Below are 22730 nucleotides of genomic sequence, written 5' to 3' on the forward strand. Positions count from 1 at the left end.
CGTTTTTTAAAAAAGGTATCTTTCCATTTTCCATCCATGAACGTTTATCAGGTGCGGGTCAAAGGGAGTGCACCAGACCTACGCCCCCTAATTGATATAGAATCTTTGAAATTGATCATGACATTTTGGAACACTCCTGTCCGGGAATTTTGATGAGAAATGTATTGCACGCTCCCTCTTCCGCCAGTTCCTGTATCCGCCAGCCCTCTTGAACCAAGTGATGAGCATTTAGTTTGTTTCAACATGATGAGCAGGCGGATAAATTCAAATTACATATCATCTTCCTCCATGGTTACCTATATCCCACACCCAAATTGTGCCTTCAAATCACGTGCACTGAGCTTTCTTAACACGATTGCCCTGTGCATGCGCACCTTCGACTTGAACTCGATTCCAAGAGAATCGACTCGAATCTCAATTCAAATCTGCCATTGCTGGACATCATTGCCCCAAAAACTATTTCTTTTGACCCTGTTGACCTCGCTTCTAAAAAAAATTTAAGAAAGCCATTCAAACATTGAAATCAACTGCGAACATGTTCTATTAAATCACCGAGCTATATAAATACGATATATTGAGAAAAATCTGTGGAACCATTGCATTATACGATAACCTTGGAACTATTTGTCCCCAATTACTCTTCCGCCAGCGAGACCTAGTCACAATCATGGCGCGAAGCCTAAAAACCTGTGAGGGCTCGTCTTCAGATTGCAGAAAATCTCCGGTCTGACAATAAATCCCTGGTGGCTCAGCGGTTAGAGCGTTGCGCTATAGCTTCGGTCGGTGGTCACGGGTTCGAACCCCGACGAATTTATTTTTTTCGTATTCTTAAAGAGTTTTCTTTCCATTTTTCATCCATGTGCGTTTATCAGGCACGCAATCGAATTAGATTCGAACCCTGGCGAATCTATTTTTTCGTTTTTTAAAAAAGGTATCTTTCCATTTTCCATCCATGAATGTTTATCAGGTGCGGGTCAAAGGGATTGCACCAGACCTACGCCCCCTAATTGATATAGAATCTTTGAAATTGATCATGACATTTTGGAACACTCCTGTCCAGGAATTTTTAATGAGAAATGTGTTGCACGCTCCCTCTCCTGCCAGTTCCTGTATCCGCCAGCCCTCTTGAACCAAGTGATGAGCATTTAGTTTGTTTCAACATGATGAGCAGGCGGATAAATTCAAATTACATATCATCTTCCTCCATGGTTACCTATATCCCACACCCAAATTGTCCCTTCAAATCACGTGCACTGAGCTTTCTTAACACGATTGCCCTGTGCATGCGCACCTTCGACTTGAACTCGATTCCAAGAGAATCGACTCGAATCTCAATTCAAATCTGCCATTGCTGGACATCATTGCCCCAAAAACTATTTCTTTTGACCCTGTTGACCTCGCTTCTAAAAAAAATTTAAGAAAGCCATTCAAACATTGAAATCAACTGCGAACATGTTCTATTAAATCACCGAGCTATATAAATACGATATATTGAGAAAAATCTGTAGAACTATTGCATTATACGATAACCTTGGAACTATTTGTCCCCAATTACTCTTCCGCCAGCGAGACCTAGTCACAATCATGGCGCGAAGCCTAAAAACCTGTGAGGGCTCGTCTTGAGATTGCAGAAAATCTCCGGTCTGATAATAAATCCCTGGTGGCTCAGCGGTTAGAGCGTTGCGCTATAACTTCTGTTGGTGGTCACGGGTTCGAACCCCGACGAATCTATTTTTTTCGTATTCTTAAAGAGTTTTCTTTCCATTTTTCATCCATGTGCGTTTATCAGGCGCGCAATCGAATTAGATTCGAACCCTGGCGAATCTATTTTTTCGTTTTTTAAAAAAGGTATATTTCCATTTTCCATCCATGAACGTTTATCAGGTGCGGGTCAAAGGGAGTGCACCAGACCTACGCCCCCTAATTGATATAGAATCTTTGAAATTGATCATGACATTTTGGAACACTCCTGTCCGGGAATTTTGATGAGAAATGTATTGCACGCTCCCTCTTCCGCCAGTTCCTGTATCCGCCAGCCCTCTTGAACCAAGTGATGAGCATTTAGTTTGTTTCAACATGATGAGCAGGCGGATAAATTCAAATTACATATCATCTTCCTCCATGGTTACCTATATCCCACACCCAAATTGTGCCTTCAAATCACGTGCACTGAGCTTTCTTAACACGATTGCCCTGTGCATGCGCACCTTCGACTTGAACTCGATTCCAAGAGAATCGACTCGAATCTCAATTCAAATCTGCCATTGCTGGACATCACTGCCCCAAAAACTATTTCTTTTGACCCTGTTGACCTCGCTTCTAAAAAAATTTAAGAAAGCCATTCAAACATTGAAATCAACTGCGAACATGTTCTATTAAATCACCGAGCTATATAAATACGATATATTGAGAAAAATCTGTAGAACTATTGCATTGCACGATAACCTTGGAACTATTTGTCCCCAATTACTCTTCCGCCAGCGAGACCTAGTCACAATCATGGCGCGAAGCCTAAAGGCCTGTGAGGGCTCGTCTTCAGGTTGCAGAAAATCTCTGGTCTAACAATATCCTTGTGGCTCAGCGGTTAGAGCGTTGCGCTATAACTTCGGTCGGTGGTCACGGGTTCGAACCCCGGCGAATCTATTTTTTTCGCATTCTTAAGGAGTTTTCTTTCTATTTTTCATCCATGAGCGTTTATCAGGCGCGCAATCGAATTAGATTCGAACCCTGGCGAATCAATTTTTTCGTTTTTTAAAAAAGGTATCTTTCCATTTTCCATCCATGAATGTTTATCAGGTGCGGGTCAAAGGGAGTGCACCAGACCTACGCCCCCTAATTGATATAGAATCTTTGAAATTGATCATGTCATTTTGGAACACTCCTGTCCAGGAATTTTGATGAGAAATGCATTGCACGCTCCCTCTTCCGCCAGTTCCTGTATCCGCCAGCCCTCTTGAACCAAGAGATGAGCATTTAGTTTGTTTCAACATGATGAGCAGGCGGATAAATTCAAATTACATATCTTCCTCCATGGTTACCTATATCCCACACCCAAATTGTCCCTTCAAATCACGTGCACTGAGCTTTCTTAACACGATTGCCCTGTGCATGCGCACCTTCGACTTGAACTCGATTCCAAATAATCGACTCGAATCTCAATTCAAATCTGCCATTGCTGGACATCATTGCCCCAAAAACTATTTCTTTTGACCCTGTTGACCTCGCTTCTAAAAAAAAATTAAGAAAGCCATTTAAACATTGAAATCAACTGCGAACATGTTCTATTAAATCACCGAGCTATATAAATACGATATATTGAGAAAAATCTGTAGAACTATTGCATTATACGATAACCTTGGAACTATTTGTCCCCAATTACTCTTCCGCCAGCGAGACCTAGTCACAATCATGGCGTGAAGCCTAAAAACCTGTGAGGGCTCGTCTTCAGATTGCAGAAAATCTCCGGTCTAACAGTAATCCCTGGTGGCTCAGCGGTTAGAGCGTTGCGCTATAGCTTCGGTCGGTGGTCACGGGTTCGAACCCCGACGAATCTATTTTTTTCGCATTCTTAAGGAGTTTTCTTTCCATTTTTCATCCATGTGCGTTTATCAGGCGCGCAATCGAATTAGATTCGAACCCTGGCGAATCTATTTTTTCGTTTTTTAAAAAAGGTATCTTTCCATTTTCCATCCATGAACGTTTATCAGGTGCGGGTCAAAGGGAGTGCACCAGACCTACGCCCCCTAATTGATATAGAATCTTTGAAATTGATCATGACATTTTGGAACACTCCAGTCCGGGAATTTTGATGAGAAATGTATTGCACGCTCCCTCTTCCGCCAGTTCCTGTATCCGCCAGCCCTCTTGAACCAAGTGATGAGCATTTAGTTTGTTTCAACATGATGAGCAGGCGGATAAATTCAAATTACATATCATCTTCCTCCATGGTTACCTATATCCCACACCCAAATTGTGCCTTCAAATCACGTGCACTGAGCTTTCTTAACACGATTGCCCTGTGCATGCGCACCTTCGACTTGAACTCGATTCCAAGAGAATCGACTCGAATCTCAATTCAAATCTGCCATTGCTGGACATCATTGCCCCAAAAACTATTTCTTTTGACCCTGTTGACCTCGCTTCTAAAAAAAAATTAAGAAAGCCATTCAAACATTGAAATCAACTGCGAACATGTTCTATTAAATCACCGAGCTATATAAATACGATATATTGAGAAAAATCTGTGGAACCATTGCATTATACGATAACCTTGGAACTATTTGTCCCCAATTACTCTTCCGCCAGCGAGACCTAGTCACAATCATGGCGCGAAGCCTAAAAACCTGTGAGGGCTCGTCTTGAGATTGCAGAAAATCTCCGGTCTGACAATAAATCCCTGGTGGCTCAGCGGTTAGAGCGTTGCGCTATAACTTCTGTCGTTGGTCACGGGTTCGAACCCCGACGAATCTATTTTTTTCGTATTCTTAAAGAGTTTTCTTTCCATTTTTCATCCATGTGCGTTTATCAGGCGCGCAATCGAATTAGATTCGAACCCTGGCGAATCTATTTTTTCGTTTTTTAAAAAAGGTATCTTTCCATTTTCCATCCATGAACGTTTATCAGGTGCGGGTCAAAGGGAGTGCACCAGACCTACGCCCCCTAATTGATATAGAATCTTTGAAATTGATCATGACATTTTGGAACACTCCTGTCCGGGAATTTTGATGAGAAATGTATTGCACGCTCCCTCTTCCGCCAGTTCCTGTATCCGCCAGCCCTCTTGAACCAAGTGATGAGCATTTAGTTTGTTTCAACATGATGAGCAGGCGGATAAATTCAAATTACATATCATCTTCCTCCATGGTTACCTATATCCCACACCCAAATTGTGCCTTCAAATCACGTGCACTGAGCTTTCTTGACACGATTGCCCTGTGCATGCGCACCTACGACTTGAACTCGATTCCAAGAGAATCGACTCGAATCTCAATTCAAATCTGCCATTGCTGGACATCATTGCCCCAAAAACTATTTCTTTTGACCCTGTTGACCTCGCTTCTAAAAAAAATTTAAGAAAGCCATTCAAACATTGAAATCAACTGCGAACATGTTCTATTAAATCACCGAGCTATATAAATACGATATATTGAGAAAAATCTGTAGAACTATTGCATTATACGATAACCTTGGAACTATTTGTCCCCAATTACTCTTCCGCCAGCGAGACCTAGTCACAATCATGGCGCGAAGCCTAAAAACCTGTGAGGGCTCGTCTTCAGATTGCAGAAAATCTCCGTCTAACAATAAGCCCCTGGTGGCTCAGCGGTTAGAGCGTTGCGCTATAGCTTCGGTCGGTGGTCACGGGTTCGAACCCCGGCGAATCTATTTTTTTCGTATTCTTAAAGAGTTTTCTTTCCATTTTTCATCCATGAGCGTTTATCAGGCGCGCAATTGAATTAGATTCGAACCCTGGCGAATCTATTTTTTCGTTTTTAAAAAAAGGTATCTTTCCATTTTTCATCTATGAACGTTTATCAGGTGCGGGTCAAAGGGATTGCACCAGACCTACGTCCCCTAATTGATATAGAATCTTTGAAATTGATCATGACATTTTGGAACACTCCTGTGCAGGAATTTTGATGAGAAATGCATTGCACGCTCCCTCTTCCGCCAGTTCCTGTATCCGCCAGCCCTCTTGAACCAAGTGATGAGCATTTAGTTTGTTTCAACATGATGAGCAGGCGGATAAATTCAAATTACATATCATCTTCCTCCATGGTCACCTATATCCCACACCCAAATTGTCCCTTCAAATCACGTGCACTGAGCTTTCTTAACACGATTGCCCTGTGCATGCGCACCTTCGACTTGAACTCGATTCCAAGAGAATCGACTCGAATCTCAATTCAAATCTGCCATTGCCAGACATCATTGCTCCAAAAACTATTTCTTTTGACCCTGTTGACCTCGCTTCTAAAAAAAATTAAGAAAGCCATTCAAACATTGAAATCAACTGCGAGCATGTTCTATTAAATCACCGGGCTATATAAATACGATATATTGAGAAAAATCTGTAGAACTATTGCATTATACGATAACCTTGGAACTATTTGTACCCAATTACTCTTCCGCCAGCGAGACCTAGTCACAATCATGGCGCGAAGCCTAAAGGCCTGTGAGGGCTCGTCTTCAGATTGCAGAAAACCTCTAACAATAAATCCCTGGTGGCTCAGCGGTTAGAGCGTTGCGCTATAGCTTCGGTCTGTGGTCACGGGTTCGAACCCCGGCGAATCTATTTTTTTCGTATTCTTAAAGAGTTTTCTTTCTATTTTTCATCCATGAGCGTTTATCAGGCTCGCAATCGAATTAGATTCGAACCCTGGCGAATCTATTTTTTCGTTTTTTAAAACAGGTATCTTTCCATTTTTCATCTCGACTACTGACAACCGACACTCAGGAGCTATCCCAACTGATACTGCAAAAGTCTCATCACAACTGGTGCTTTGGAGACATCACAACTGACATTTAGGAACTATTCCAACTCGTGATATTGCAAAATTGTCAATAACGCATTCCAACTGATAGGCCTGCGAGATTTCACAACTGACACTCGGGAACTGTCCCAACTGATATTGCAAAATGTTTGATGACAGATCACAACTGATAAGCCTGCGAGACGTCACAACCGACACTCAGGAGCTGTCCCAACTGATACTGCAAAAGCCTCTTCACAACTGGTGCCTTGGAGACATCACAACGTACATTTAGGAACTATCCCAACTCGTGATATTGCAAAATTGTCAATAACGCATCACAACTGATAAGCCTGCGAGATGTTACAACCGACACTCAGGAACTATCCCAACTGATACTGCAAATGCCTCTTCACAACTGGTGCCTTGGAAACATCACAACGTACATTTAGGAACTATCCCAACTCGTGATATTGCAAAATTGTCAATAACGCATCACAAATGATAAGCCTGCGAGATGTCACAGCCGACACTCAGGAACTGTCCCAACTGTCTCATCACAACTGGTGCCTTGGTGACATCACAACTGAGTAAGGATAGTTCCTAAATGTCAGTTGTGATGTCTCCAAGGCACCAGTTGTGATGCCCAAGACTTTTGAAGTATCAGTTGGGTTAGTTCCCGAGTGTCGGTTGTGACATCTCGCAGGCTTATCAGTTGTGATGTGTCATTAAAATGTTTGCAATATCAGTTGGGATAGTTCCTAAATGTCAGTTGTGACATCTCGCAGGCTTATCAGTTGTGCTGTGTCATTAACAATTTTGCAATAACAGTTGGGACAGTTCCCGAGTGTTGGTTGTGACATCTCGCAGGCTTATCAGTTGTGATGTGTCATCGAAATGTTTGCAATATCAGTTGGGACAGTTCCCGAGTATTGGTTGTGACATCTCGCAGGCTTATCAGCTGTGATGCATTATTGACAATTTTGCAATATCACGAGATGGGATAGTTCCCAAATGTCTGTTGTGATGTCTGCAAGGCACCAGTTGTGATGAGAGTTTTGTAGTATCAGTTGGGATAGTTCCCGGGTGTCAGTTAGGAAGTCTCGCAGACTTATCAGTTGTGATCTGTCATTAAAAATTTTGCAATATCAGTTGGGATAGTTCCTGAATGTCACTGAGTTGTGACGCCTCGCAGGCTTATCAGTTGTGGTGTGTCATTAACAATTTTGTAGTATCAGTTGGGATAGTTCCTGAGTGTCAGTTAGGAAGTCTCGCAGACTTATCAGTTGTGATCTGTCATTAAAAATTTTGCAATATCAGTTGGGATAGTTCCTGAGTGTCACTGAGTTGTGACGCCTCGCAGGCTTATCAGTTGTGGTGTGTCATTAAAATGTTTGCAATATCAGTTGGGACAGTTCCCGAGTGTTGGTTGTGACATCTCGCAGGCTTATCAGTTGTGATGTGTCATTAACAATTTTGTAGTATCAGTTGGGATAGTTCCTGAGTGTCAGTTGTGACATCTCAGAGGCTTATCAGTTGTGATGTGTCATTAACAATTTTGCAATATCAGTTGGGATAGTTCCTGAGTGTCAGTTGGGATGTCGCCAAGGCACCAGTTGTGATGAGACAGTTGGGACAGTTCCTGAGTGTCGGTTGTGATGTCTAGCAGACTCATCAGTGGTGATGTTTCATGATGTCTCCAAGGCAGCAGTTGTGATGAGACGTTTGCAGTATCAGTTAGGACAGTTCCTGAGTGTCAGTTGTGACATCTCGCAGGCTTACAAGTTGTGATGTGTCATTAACAATTTTGCAATATCAGTTGGGATAGTTCCTGAGTGTCAGTTATGATGTCTCCAAGGCACCAGTAGTGATGAGACTTTTGCAGTATCAGTTGATCATTCTCCCTGTCTTCGGTCCTGCCTCTCAGACACTCCTTTTTAAATTCGCCTCGTTAGAAAAGCGAGTTAGACTCCCTTGTCAACGATGGTTACCAATGACGATGCTTGGAGAATTGGGATTGATAACCAACCAAGGATAACCAGGAATTCTCTCCATGTTCTCATTTACTTGTCCGGAAAAGAGGAAGACAACAGCAATCTTAAGCAGCACAATTACAGCACCATGTGTATTTCAATCTAGAGTGCATAAATCACAGTATCACAGATTATTGGACAAAGGTCACACTTAAGAAGCCAGGATTAACTCGAGGATTAAAACATTTCTTTGAAAAACATCAAAATCCACTCTTATCGGTCTAACCGATCACTTTCTAGGGCAAAGTCTCTTTCCCACATTTGCCTCAGACATGATTTATATTCCAATAGATTTTTGGTAAATGAAAAAAAAGACAATTTCTCTCTGGTTGGACTTGTATCAGACAATTCTCTGATAAATATTTCTTTCCTCCACACGCAGATTTCTCTCACACCATGTGGTCACAGGGGTGTGAAACACCAAATCAAAAAAATCCAAAGGCCACAAAAAATTACAACGCAATGAACTCAGATGGTGCAGGCCTCTAAAATCATGAAGAACAAAAAATCACACATTCTGTCAATAACCAACAAGGTACCCCTTAATAGCTCACTAAGTATAAACAGCTGCAGGAGAAGGTGTCTTATGGACTATGGTACAGTCTACAGAACAGAAAGAGCCAGTTTCTAAATGACAACCAGCATTACTACTAAAAGCCTAGAATACCCTGATTGTAAGACCTATCAAAACTATAAATAATATTGTGTATACGTTGGCACTATTTAGCCAGTTTTGGTGCATCGGTTTCACATAGGCCTACATCCTGGCACCACTTGTTTTCAATACACTCCGCCTCTTGATATTTCAAACGAGGTAGGAGTATCAAAAACCTGTATCTCAGGATGGTAGGCCTATTGTATGTTATTTTGGCCTTCAGCCCGATAGACAGCATCTACACAGTTTGTAAGACAAATACAAAAATATAGATATCTTTTGAAGCGAATACATACAACAGTTGTATAAAATAAAATCTAACAAAATATTCAACTATTAAAAGAATATAACAGATGCAGTAGCAGAACTGACCAACAGAATATCGGTGTCCTTATAGGCGGTGCTGATTTTCATTCGAGTATGCGCCGCATCACAACAGTGCCACGTCACGGCGGCCGGGTTGAAAATGAAATCACAGGCGCACAGCCTGTGAGTAAATCTTCATCGCATACAACTTCTCAGACACACTCTCGAACCCGACTATATGAGTGATTCTAATCAACTCATCAACAGTTGCGTCCTTGTCTCTGAATTCCCGCCAAAATAACATGGCATTGTAAATCCTGTCCTTCAGGCTTGAATTGCCGTGATATTTCGCTTCCAGTTCCTGCATATTGTCGTCGGGGAACTTGAACTTTTTCATGAGGTGGCGGAGTTCGTGCTTGTCCAACATGGTTGCCATAACATTGAACATCTTCTTCAAGAGGAGGTCTGAAAGTAATGAACAAGGGTTCAACAGTTTCTTCGATTAAAAGTTAGGAGGAATGTTTTATCAAATATTGTCCAAAACAAAATTATGTTTTCTGGCTGTTTTCAGCCATCAATGATATAATTCTATGTGCTTTTTTAAATTAAATTAAATTTAAAAATGTTTAGACTTAAATTTGTAAAATAATGTCATGATTTTTATTTTAATTAACACCCACCTTCATGCTCCAAAGCCTTCCGTATAAAGCATCCAATCGGCTGCAACACACCGCTGACACACACATCCATGGGAGGTGTCTTTAACGGGTTGCCCTGGAGACGAAGATCCTTCAAGTTCTTGAGATCCTCAAACCTGCGGGGCAAATCCTCCATGTTGTTTTCTTGTAGTTGCAGTGTCTCGAGCTGCACCATCGTGCAGATGGATTCCGGGAGTGCCTTGATTTGGTTGTGGTGGGCCGACAATGTCACTAGATTCTTGATATCGCAAAGTGTCACTGGAAACCCCCTTATCTCGTTATTTTCAATATAGAGGTGATGTAGTGGGGACAGTCCAATCTCCTCTGGTAGAAGTTTGACCTTGGCACCACTGGACTGGTCAAAGTAGAATGTGGTAAGGTTTGGGATGAAACAAACCTGGACTGGGAACTCTTGGAACTGGTTGTTGGACAGGTCTAATTCTGTAAGACCCGTCATACGATTTACCTCGTCTTGTACGTCCTCCAGGACATTTTCAGCCAAATCGAGGAATTGGAGATCTGTAAGTGAGCATAACTCAAATGGGAAATGTTCCAGGCGGTTTTTATTGAGATGCAGAACACGGAGGCTATCTAGTTGCGAGAATTCCTTAGGTAGAGTCGAGATTTGGTTCCCTTCGATATTCAGGACCTCCAAGCTGTGTAGGTTCGTAATGCTCTGTGGGAAATACTCGAAGCGGTTATTGCTGACGTTGAGTTCTCGGAGTTTCGGCAGGCTGCCGAGTTCGCCCGGGAGTTCGAAGAGATGGTTGTTCTTCAGCATGAGGATCTCAAGTTCGTTAAGGGAGCAGATTGCATTCGGCAAGGAGCTCAAAAAGTTGTCTTGGAGCATCAGTGTCGTAATCTTTCTGAGATTAACGACTTCGACAGGAAGTGATGTGAGCTTGTTCCGGCCGAGGTAAATCATATGTAGGTCGGAGCAGAAACAGAACTCCTCCGGTATCGTGCTGATATTGTTGTCACCCAAATACACCTCCTTCAGACTGAAGAACTCGGCAATGTGCGGTGGGATTTCTGACAATCTATTGCCCTCGAGCCCAAGAACCTGCAACTGTTTCAATTCACATATTTCATCCGGGAGATACTCAAGTTTGTTATTGTTAAAACCAAGAGTTTGTAGGTTCGTGAGTTTGGAAATTTCTTCGGGAATCGTACTAATGTTATTATCTGATAAACCCAAGTCCTCGAGATTCTCCAACCAGAAGAGTTGGATCGGGATGAATTCAAACTCATTGTCATCCAACTGGAGCTGGCGAAGTTCGAATAAGTTCTCTAATTCACGTGGCATATTGGTCATGTAGTTTCCCCTCAAGAACAAACGCGTTAAACCTTTGAGGTGACATACCTCGGGCGCGAGAAAAGAGAGCTTATTTTCGTCAAGCCCAAGAATCTGAAGACGTTTTAACCGGCATATCTCCTTTGGGATTTGTTCTACTTGATTATTATGCATGAGTAGAACCTCCAGTTCCTCCAATCGTAAGACCTCATCCTGAATCTCCGTGAAACGATTATTGCTAAGAAAAAGTCGCCGGAGTTCCTCAAGTTTGCGGAAATTTTCCGGCAGTTCTGAAATCTTGTTTCCCGAGAGGTCGAGTGCATGGAGCTGTTTTAGATCAAAGAGATGCTCGCTAACCTCTGTCAAGTCATTATTTGCTAAGTCCAGTACTTCCAGGTGTTCTAGGAGTCCTATATCCTCTGGAATACTTTTGAAGTTATTGCCTTTGAGGTTGAGAATGTGGACTTGCTCTAGTCGCAGCACCTCTGCAGGGATTTCACTCAGGTTGCACTCGCTGAGATTCAAGGCGTACTGCCCGGACGGAAGCTGATGCAGCCGCGTGAAGATGTCCAGTTGAGTCTCCACCATCTTGAAAGGCGCCTAAAAAGACAAGGAAAATAGAATAAAAACAAAAAAGAGACGAAGTGGGTAAAACTTAAGATGCAGTCGAAGTACCTGCAGGATATAGCACCTGGAAATTTTGATTAAGAGCTCTGCAATTGAAAGATTATGGATAAGATTGCAGAACAAATCTATGTAATCTATCCCAGTGGAATGTCTATCCTCTCCCGGTTGGATTCTATGCTTTCCAATATCTACATCAGCTGTTCTCTCCAAGGGTATCTAATATCTCAGCATATGTTAACCTTATCTTTATTCTCTACCAGTGTTACTTCCAAGCGGGATCCCTTCTCCCACGGGTTATCTATTCTTTCCCAATGGGATCACTATTCTCGACCAAGGGAATCACTCTGGCAGCTCTATCTCTCCAGGGATATCAGTAATCTCTGTGCGAGACTGATAATTCTTCAATTATTCTCCTCCCGTTTGATCAAAATCCTCTCCCTGATGAAATTTCATTCTTTCCCACTAGGATCTTCCCAGTGTGAGTTCTATTCTCTCCAAAGGGGATCCATTATAACTGTGCTGATGATATCTATTCTCTCCTCCATGTAGTCATAGTGAGATCTCTAATACTGCAACTGGGAGTGGGACTCCTGCACTGGGGGTGAATATATGGCCCCCAATGGGTCTGAACTGGGAATGAATACATCGCTCCCACTGGGAGTGAATACATGGCTCCCAATGAATCTCCACTGGGCGCGAACACATTGCTCCCACTGGGACTCCATTGGGAGAGCACATGATGCAATTAATGAAGTAATGTTGTTTATTAGTCTGTAGTGCATACTACATCACTCATATATGAAGTGATTGATATTGGTCGGACTTACTGCATGCATTGGATAGCTACAACACAGCTACATGCAAGTAGGCCCTACAATGAATGTATGTAACAGCTCGATAGAGCTAGCTTTCAATAGTCTACTTACTCTACTATATAGTCCACATCATGTATGCTAAACCCAAAAACTGAAAAAGTCGACTCGGGAAAGCTTACCGAAGACAGAGATTAATCAGTGCTTATGTGATCTTCACACATGTTTACAAAAACAAACAAAACAGTTAAAGGAACAATACCTGAATTAACCAGAATAAGAGGATTTAAAGGCCCCTAGTTACCAAGGGCACATGTTTTGGTTACTATGAATTTAAAGGGACACGGAAATAACCGAACTGACATTCCGGAATATCCCGAGAATGAAGTGGGAGGAAATCTCGCGCATGCTCCAGATCAAGCCAAGATGGCGACAGTCTTGTGGCACTCGGAAATTTCAACCGAGCCTCAGAAAAAAACGATTTTCTCATAAATCGTTGAAATTATAGCTGTGTCATTTGGACAAGAAAAAGACAAATACTAGGTGCGTCCAATGACACCAACCTTTTATCGCTGGTCCTTCGGACTCTCCTACAATCGCTCATTCTTTCTGAAAATTTTCGTCACTTTCCGATTCCTCGATTCTATCTTTGGTGTATTTCCTTGTTGGTAAATAAGCTTTTGTAATCTGTTGTTATCAGGTGATCGATTCTTTTTGTCCTAGGCTGATTGAACGTTAGTCATGTGAGTCTTGTGATTGACTCGAAGGAAACAACAGTCGCTCCACTGACTGCATTGACAGCAGTTTCAAATGACAAAGTGGGGCCTGACTTGTCAAACTAAACTTTCACTCCAACATATAACCGAACCTGAAAGGGAAGACTAAAAGCCTAAGGACGGAGTGGTTAGTTTTCATAACGACGACGTCACACATCATGGTTAAAGTTTACAATCCCATATCGCTTGTTTGCTTTCCCTTTTCAAGTTTTTGGCAAATATTGTAGACGAATCAATCCAGATCCATCATCAATCATTTGTCCATGATGATGATGATGACAGATCAGGTAGGCCTACCGCGCATATAGGCCTAGGCCTATAGGCTACCATAAATGAGAGGTAGGCCTATTGTTAAGACTGCAGCACCTGCATCATTGTGTTTATCTTGAGACAAAGTTAACTTGTTTTTACCCCCGACCTAACCATGTTTATGCTGACCCAACATATAACCAATATCATCGCTCTGTGTCTGATGCAATTTGAAGCAAAACACGAGTTAAATATTTCCCAGCTATATATCTTTGGAGAGGGTTCATACAGGTGCCGTCATATTGGCAGAATTTACTACTCCTCTTCATCGCCTGTTGAAAATCTCCCTAGACTGACACAAGGTAGCTCAGATTGTGCACATAAAAATTCTCTTGATCTTATTTCCGCATTGATAAATGACTCCAACTTCTCCAGTTCATGGTCACTAGCTAGCGTATCTAATTTGGTACCACTTCTCCAGTTCATATTATGTACTGGTACTTGATTCTTTGTTTCCTTCCAGACTAATCATGGCGAACACAAGCCCTCTCATGAAGGAAAATAAGGACTTGTCCTGTTACTTTGTCACCAAGCACTCGTGGCGTGGCAAGTAAGTGAAAAAACAGCATGACTGGAAGATCAATCAATCAATCAATCAATCAATCAATCAATCTTATCAATCAATCAATCTTATCAATCAATCAATCAAGATTTTTCATTTATTTCTTAAGACCAACGCAAAGGAATAAAGTCTACCTATGCCAAGAGAAACTGAAATCATGGCTAAAAATGAGAAATTTATTTCAAACAAAATGTTTAAATTTTTCCACATGCTTGTTCTTCAGGTATAAGAGGGTCTTCTCTGTCGGCACTCTTGGTATTACAACATACAATCCAAACTCATTAGAAGTCACCAATCAGGTGGGTACATATTCAGCTGCTAACAGGTTTACTGAAAGTTTTAAATGCGCTGCTAATATAGATAATTTTAGGAGTACAAATACTCATTTTGACAAACACTGATGGAGATCAAATACACCTTGACTGCTGGATTTTGTAATGGTAAATGACTTGGAAGTACTCATTAGATATTGGTAGAACTCCACCGAATACTGCAAATGAGACAGAATCTGTCAGTTTTTGAGGTGTCCTCGTGGATGTTGTACAGAAAGGTTGTACTTAAAACTCGCTGGGTTAACTTCTTGGCTGCTCTAGGTATTTCATGACTGCCTGTACTTTTCATAACCAGTCGCCTGTATTCTTCCAGTGGCCGTACAATGAGGTAATCAGTATTGTGCCGAGTGTTAAGTCGCCAACCAACAATGAGTTCCTCATCACCATGAAGCGTGGCAACAAGAAAGTGGACACCATGAAGTTTTCCACGGACCACAGAGCTGATGTGCTCACCGAGGCTCTGGTAAGTAGATAGCATTTTTATGACAGATGTAGATACTGGTACCATTTCTAAAAAAATAAAGAGGTAAATTGAAAAAAAATGCTTGGAATCGTGGTTGTAAGTAGTAGACTTATGAACAACCTAAATCAGTCAAAGTTTGTTTCAGCCACGAATTTAGGTTCCGGATTGCCCTCAGTCCTCATGTACATTCATGGCTGCTAGGTCATAGTACTTTGCTTTCAATACCATTACCTCTCAAACATAGCAGTTGCATATTTAAATAAAAACGCTTCAGTGAATTGTAATTTGATGTTTTCAGTTAGTTGACAGTTGTTTTAGATTTCTCTCCAATCTTTCCAGCGCTTTAGAAAATTGTTCACTGAGAAGAATGGGACAACCAAGCGGTTTAATGCTTACAAGTGTCATTGGTCAGAGACCCGTGTACCGGTCATCTTGGAGGTCAACCAGGGCTCACTGGACCAGCTTCATCCGGCCACAGGGTGCTGTCTCTGTTCGTACGATTACAAGGATATGGAAGGATTGACGCAGGTTTCGGATTATCCTGGGGGCGTAGCTGTGATACACGGTGGATTCAGTCGACTGGTGAGTATCTTGTCTACAGCACGGTTGGTTTGGATTTTGGTAATTCAAAGCTTGGCCTACTGGCAAATTAGTTCAAGTTCATATAGACACTTTTCCATGGACAAGGCCTTGCTCATAGCACTTCGACTAGGAGAGTCTTCCAGCTGATGTTATATGCCCAATAGACGACATTCAAAAAAGGAAATCTTTGTATACATCTTGACTGTGCTCATGCCATGCACCCACGTGTGATGCGCATCTGATATTACACGCTGATCGACTTCGAGTGCAGTCTTTACTTGATGAAATGTTACATGATGTGAATGTGATGTTAATCCAAGGAAGTTTTTAATAGAATTCTGCAAAAGTTATAATTTTCAGGCCTACGCGGTATCATTAGAGTTATTTTAGAAATTCCTTTTCTTTGTGAATTTTCTATTTATATTTTTGGTCAAAAAACGACACTTGATTATTGTATTCCAGCACTTGTTTGCCCTGGATCAGAGAGAGGAACTGATCAAGGCATTACAAGAAAGCGCTGGTGCTTACGTGGGTATCGCAATCAAACAGCGGAAGGAGCCAATTAAACATGACCAGTTTCTTGAACACAAGTTTGGAAAATACAGGTATGTTTATAAAAAGAACATGCATACAGCCTACCCTTCTTCAATCTTGTCTAATGGGGTTTTCGAAGGGCATTACAGTTACGCAATGCACTAGTAATTTAACTTCCTAAATGCCAAAAGGCCCTGAAGGCTAAAAAGATGTGAAATATCTGTGTTATTTTTGCAATTGTGTTGAAATTATCTGTGTTTTTTAGAAGAGCTGCTGCATTTAAAAGGTATCTTTCAGATAAGAAATGTGTCAGTCTTCGTAGGAATTCCTTCTTGCTATTCTCCCCCTAAAATTGCATTGTTTCTTACAGCACGGATGAAGCTCTCACTTCTTACGCAGAATTCATCGTTCAAAAAGTAGAGTCAAGAAATGTGGACCCGGTGCGCCGGACGCTATGTCTGACTGAGACATGTCTGGTTGAGAGAGACCCATCCACCTATAATGTGGTGACGTGTAAACCATTATGTGATGTGAGTATTCCTCAGGTGGTGTAGACTCAAGATCTGAGCTTAGCACTGGGAGGGATGGGGTTCAACTCCTTTTAGTCTGGCAGTTGTTTTTAACAGGGGTTAGTCTGTTTGTACCCACACCGAGTTGTAAAATTGATTACTTTTATTTCATATTTTCTAATCTCGTGTTTTTTTCACAGGTATTTGCTCTCGTGCGAGATCAAGAGAACCCTCAGAAGTTCAGCGTGGAGTATGTGAAAGGGGCGATACGCAGCTACACGTCGACAGACAGGTAAAACTTACCTTCTCTGCCCGGTTGTTTAAAAGCACGAAAGTCACGTTATCCTTAACGGTTATGTTAAGTATCCTCGAGGACGTTAACTCTTTCAGTTAAACCCATTAAAATGTTCACGTTAAGACTTAACGTCTCCAGTAACGCTAACATGGTTTTGAACTACTCAGCCCTGTTCTGTAATAATGTGCACTTTTCGAGTGAACAGGAGACATTTGGGCGCACTTTTGTTGATGGGTAGTATTTCACAATTACACTGCAGAGTGCCCTGTACTACCAGTGAATGCATAGTATTGAGTTTATGCGGTGGCGATATCTGCAGCGTGTTGTGAGAGGTCATGAGATGCTTTCTGATTATGCATTGTGCAGTTCATAGATTTTGCAAATAATTTCTCTTTTCCGAGAGGAAAATTTATGTACAGCTGTTTTTTACAGTAAGGGCACATTTTTTTATTTGTTGGAATGCGAATCCCCCTGGGATCATTTTCCGGAAAGTGGAAAAAAATAAAATTCCCGATTTTTCCGGTTTTTGACACACTTTTTCCTCCCCCGGCCATAAAATAGGGAGAAATGAAAAAACATTTTTCCGACGACCAATTTCAACCAATTTTTATTTTGTTGGGTCCCCTTGTATGATCTGAGACAAAAATTGAAAAATAGGCATGATTTTATTTTATTTCCTCCACCCACATAGATTTTGAGTCTGATGGAATTTTTTTAAATTCCTGCCCCACTTAGGTTTTGGATCTGAAGTTTCATAATCCAACTTATTAAAAACGTGTGGCCTAAATATAATTTCCGTGTCCTGGTTACCTAGTTGACAGTTCAAAGTCTATGTCCCTTTGTGTTTATGCTATGGAAGAAACATTGGCAAATGCCACCATCAAAAAGATAATTTCAGCCATGTGCGATTCTGCTAACCGTAGATTAAAAAATATATACGAGGTCTTTCTTTGGCAGGGATGCATTAATAGCGTCAGTATTAGACGGTGTGAGAGCGTCGGGGAATCGAGACGTCTGTGTCAAAATGAGGCTGACCAGGAGAGGCTGCCGACTAGGTGAGTCCAGAGCAATATGTTGTTGATCTTGACAATTTTTTTCATGTTAGGAAGTAGCAAAGATTGATATGATGAAGACTAGTGGTGTTCGGGTTAGGGTCTGAGGTGTTGGGTGTGAACCCCCTTTGAGTTTGAGTTCTGAATGAGGGACTCTGACGGATTTGTCGGGTTGTTTTAGGACCACTTTGGTTGGGCAGCGCCTTGATCAAGCTTTGGAAATGTGCTTTATAAAATGTTATGTATACATTAATGCCCTGGTGTTCCTACATAAAGATGTGGGGTCGTGACGGATGTTGTAAGGCTATTTGACATTTGGCCTCCACTGATGTTGACTCTGATATGACTGGAGGCTTTTGTTGGACCCAGAATTTCAGAGCACCAAATGTTTATATTGCTAAATGTTGGTGAGCTCATAGTTAGAAAGGGTTAACTCAATTTCTTTCCCTCTTTCAGGACCATTCACTGTGCCAGTGGATGAAGAGGTGGAGAGTCAACATATGAAATTCATTCAGGCTCCTACGGGTACGTCAATGTAGTTGATATACTTGATAGAGATTTCTACATACCTATGAATATTTGTGTTTAAGACATAGAATGAACCTAAACTTTCACTTAAAAATCTGTCTTAGAATTCTTCATGGTCAGTTACTTGTCAATTAAAGGGATTCCCCTCTTTTCAGTCGTTGGGCCTTTAGTCTCCTCTGCAGCCTTCTCACTCTTTCCTCACAGATATATCATTATACATTTTAGATGGTATGAATTTCGCTGGTGCAGTGGAACGATTCAATGCCAACATATCATACAGCGGGTTGCTACATGCTGTCACTCAGGATGTAAGTATTGTCTCTCAATATCATCAAGCAGTGTAAACAAGTTTATAACTTCGGCAGACTTCTCATTGAAAGAAAATCACATCTAATACTTCACTTTTTTCCAGGGGCTATTTGCCGAGAACAAAGAGAAGTTGATCAATGGGACGCTATCAGCATTGCTAGACCGCCAGGGTGACCAGAACACCATCTCTGCCGAAGACTTGGAGGCCCAATTCCATGCACTACGAAGACTGGTCGCATCAAAAGCGGGATTCCAGGCCTTTACGTCGATGCCTAAGTAAGTGTGGGGACATGATAGATTTTCTATCAGTGTTGCTTGACCAGAGCATCACCTCTACTGAAGACTTGGAAGGCACGGTTCTATGGCTCAATACTGGCCACAACAAAAGCAGGATTTAGGCTTTCATGTCAGTGCCGAAGTATTAGTTACCGGTATGTGCAGTGGATTTATCACTCTCAAAATTATAGCAATCGCTCTTCTTTTACGAGTTTTCTCATGTCTTCTGTGTTTGGTTTGTTCCAGAATGAGGGAGAGTGTAGGCCTGAAGGTGGTGAAGGCCTTGAAGAGGAATGATGATGGCGTGACTCATGCTGCAATTGACATGCTAAATGCCCTTATGCAGGTAGGTGTGTCGCTGCTGTTGACAGTGCAGTGCTGTTAGGTCTTGTGACTCCGATTTTAGCCAATTTAATTTTTTAAGATTCGAATGTGGTTGACAGTACAAATGAATTTGCCAGTTGGATTTGTAAATATCTTATCAACATCCCTTTTCAGCCAATGCACGATGATTATGATCTCCGTCGAGAGCAGATGAACAAGGCATCGTTGATGTCATCAAAGAAATTCTTAGAAAATCTTCTCGACATGTTTAAGAACCATGTGGTAAACGATTATGCCATTTCTGCATGTTTGTTAGTGTGTTTTTTTGCTAGGCAAAGATAGCTGAACATTTTAAGCAAATACACCGCAATTGTTAAAAAAGTGCGAAAAAGCATGGTGTTTTATCGAGCAGAGTCGCTGAAGACATTTTGGAATGTCCTGCTATGAAATGCTGTTGTGAATTTGTCAGCCTCAGAAATGTTGAGCTATCTTCTGGTGGTTTGGGTTGGCCAGATTTAGATTATGCTTGGAGCTTATGAGCCCTTCTTTTCTCAAATTTCTTCCATCTCTTTTCTGTGGTTGAAGTTGCATGCAAATATATAAAACACAACCAACTGGACCAATTTAGGACACTGAACCTTGTAGCCTTGGAGAGTTCAGAAAATAAACAGATGTTTTCAAAATTTCTTCTCCATCAAACGGGTTTCTTAAAAATCTAAATTTGGCCCCAAAAACCATTGAAAGCTGCAGGGAATGATCACCCTTCCCAGCAGGTTTTATGCCTAGTTCTATATTTAAAAGTTTGTCTCCGCACTCTTAGGGAGGTTGAAGCTTAAACCTAAAAAGACAAACAAATTTCATCCCCAGACGAATTTTTTTCGTGTTTTTAGGCTTCAGCCTTTTTTGAGATGCTCCCTTAGTCTATCTACTCACTTACTTAGTAGGTCTTCCTTCTTGTTCTTTCTCTCTGCACTGTAGCCGATGCATGATAACTTCGACCTCAGACAAGAGGTGGCCAACAAACGCCATATTCTTTCTGAGCAAGACTTGGTTAAAACCTTGTTGCAGTTGTTAAGCAACAATATGGTAAGCCTCCCCCCGAACCCTTGTTGCCCATCATAGCTTGCATGCACCAAACTCATCTTTGTCTGCCATATGAAAGTATGAATCAGTGGCAAGTTCAGGGTGCCCCTAACTGCCCTGAACTGTAGGTGTGTAAGTAGGGATCGAGGTAACCCCCAAAAGGTATCTATTGATTGGCATGAAACTTGGACCTGGAACTGTGCTTCCATTATCTGCTTCCTCTCCCTGTGCAGACCGACGACCTTAATTTTCACAATTAACCTCTTCGATACCAGCTTACTTCACCAATATCCATTCTTAAAAGTGACCATGTAGTTAGCCTGGTGGTGTAATGGTTAGGGTATCTGACTCTCAAACCAGGTGTAGTGGATTCCTCTTGTTGCAGCTTCATCCTCCCAGGTTGAGCTTAAATCATAACTGTCTATTAGATGCCCCCTGATACACTTCTTTGGTGAAGCTGTTGTTATGCAATCTGAAACTGAACTGTGTTAAAAGTTTAGAAGGTATCATAATTTGTCTCCTACATTGTAAGTATTGTTCGTGACGTTTAAATAATTGTGCCTGAATTTTGACATAATACTAGATTTCATAAAAAACTGTTTGTTGTCAAATAAATTTTCAAGATATGTTCTTTGACAAACATTTCATCAAGAATCAATGAAGAGTTTATCAATTAGTCTTTTAAATCAATTCATGATTTTATGAGTGTTATTTCATAATTTCAGGTACGAGGGACTGGTGCATTAGTCATCACTGCCATGTTGGATTTCCTCACATTTGCTTTGTGCGCCCCCTATAGTGAAACAACGGACGGAACTTACTTTGACAATCTATTAGAAATGGTCGCAGATGAAGGCAGGGTCGTCTTCAAGCTCTTTCAGGTAGGTCATGGTTAAAAATTAATGTCCACCTTTGTCTCAAAACGTATCACTCTGCTATTCTGTTGAAATCACATTATTTATTGTAAATGTTATTTCCAGCATCCATCCATGGCCATCGTGAAAGGAGCTGGCATGGTGATGAAAGCCATCATCGAAGAGGGCGATGCAGAGATTGCCGCTAAGATGCAGGACCTCGCACTAGCTGAAGGAGCGCTGCCGAAGCATCTACACACCGCCATGTTCACGCAGGGTAACGATAGTCGGATGTTGACGATACGACAGCTCAGTCGCCATCTGGTGGGACTGTGGGTCACTGGGCATCCGACGGCGATGGGGCTGCTTAGACGCATACTGGTGAGTCAGACATTTGATGAAATTAACCTGGGTTTCTTTTTTTCGTATTCTCGGGTGTCAGTTCGTATTGCTGCCTTTCCAGCCCCTGTTCCCCTTTTCTATGGGCTTCTAAGCATCGGGTGTCTGAAGAGAAATCTCAGCCTCCATGGGATATTGCTAAATAAACTCATGGTACTGTAAGTGTTAAATATCTTTACTTTTTTCTCCAGCCAAGTGGACTGATGGCTTATCTCGACTCGATGGACCCAGTCCCAGAGAACGAGGAAGATCGTCTTCACACGCGGGACAACCTCAAGATGGCTGTTGAGGACCACGCCAGGAAACAGCGACTGAACCCTCATCTACGCATGATTGAGAGGAAGGTGGAGCATATTCTGATGCATTGGAGGTCTAGGATAGGTCTCGAGTCACGCAAACAGGTCAGCACACGTTGAAACATGGGGGCGTGGTTGGCATGTATTACAATATCAATTTTAGCCACACCAGTCAGAAAGGGGGAGGATGTCAAGAGAGGGACTATGTAATTTTGTTTTTGCTTTGATGCTTTGAGATGATTCCTATCTATTGGTGACTGAAATGCTTGTTGTACATGTAAACCACAATACTTGTAGTGCCACTTGATATTTGAGATTCGTGTGAGATTCGCCATGGTCATTTTGGCAG

General features: G+C 41.7%; 2 protein-coding genes across 7 annotated transcripts in view; one reads left to right on the top strand and one right to left on the bottom strand.

Moving 5' to 3' along the window:
* Positions 1-8571: 8571 nt before the first annotated feature.
* Positions 8572-13248, bottom strand: LOC135499773 (leucine-rich repeat and death domain-containing protein 1-like). Of its 4 annotated transcripts, none has more exons than XM_064790724.1 (3): positions 13161-13248; positions 10148-12059; positions 8572-9932 (listed from the first exon to the last, which is right to left on the bottom strand). In XM_064790724.1, the coding sequence occupies exons 2-3, from the start codon at positions 12045-12047 to the stop codon at positions 9634-9636; spliced, it is 2199 nt and encodes a 732-aa protein (XP_064646794.1). In that variant the 5' UTR covers positions 12048-12059; positions 13161-13248; the 3' UTR covers positions 8572-9633. The 4 variants fall into 4 exon arrangements, with proteins under 4 accessions (XP_064646794.1, XP_064646795.1, XP_064646796.1 ...); XM_064790725.1 differs by having other exon boundaries at positions 13081-13185; XM_064790726.1 differs by lacking the exon at positions 13161-13248 and adding an exon at positions 13013-13130.
* A 78-nt stretch (positions 13249-13326) lies between these two features.
* The window catches only part of LOC135500028 (dnaJ homolog subfamily C member 13-like), a 28198-nt gene continuing 18794 nt past the window's right edge, over positions 13327-22730 (top strand). For 2 of the 3 annotated variants that reach the window (XM_064791179.1, XM_064791181.1), the window contains exons 1-17: positions 13327-13441; positions 14447-14533; positions 14769-14844; positions 15191-15340; positions 15680-15922; positions 16385-16527; positions 16827-16986; positions 17166-17257; positions 18218-18315; positions 18769-18837; positions 19066-19148; positions 19253-19425; positions 19672-19771; positions 19924-20031; positions 21558-21713; positions 21813-22067; positions 22277-22486. In XM_064791179.1, coding sequence (XP_064647249.1) covers positions 14454-14533; positions 14769-14844; positions 15191-15340; positions 15680-15922; positions 16385-16527; positions 16827-16986; positions 17166-17257; positions 18218-18315; positions 18769-18837; positions 19066-19148; positions 19253-19425; positions 19672-19771; positions 19924-20031; positions 21558-21713; positions 21813-22067; positions 22277-22486 — 2196 coding nt within the window. In that variant the 5' untranslated portion in view covers positions 13327-13441; positions 14447-14453. Of the gene's footprint in view, positions 13442-14446; positions 14534-14768; positions 14845-15190; positions 15341-15679; positions 15923-16384; positions 16528-16826; positions 16987-17165; positions 17258-18217; positions 18316-18768; positions 18838-19065; positions 19149-19252; positions 19426-19671; positions 19772-19923; positions 20032-20727; positions 20836-21557; positions 21714-21812; positions 22068-22276; positions 22487-22730 lie in introns of all 3 variants that reach the window. The other variant, XM_064791180.1, reaches the window with a different exon arrangement.

Source organism: Lineus longissimus, chromosome 15, assembly GCF_910592395.1.
Source record: "Lineus longissimus chromosome 15, tnLinLong1.2, whole genome shotgun sequence".
Taxonomy (NCBI): domain Eukaryota; kingdom Metazoa; phylum Nemertea; class Pilidiophora; order Heteronemertea; family Lineidae; genus Lineus; species Lineus longissimus.

Excerpts from the sequence above, each read along its gene's own strand:
- LOC135499773 (XM_064790723.1), bottom strand. Across the intron at positions 9,933-10,147 it reads GAAGGCTTTGGAGCATGAAG|ACCTCCTCTTGAAGAAGATG; the intron begins GTGGGTGTTAAT and ends CATTACTTTCAG.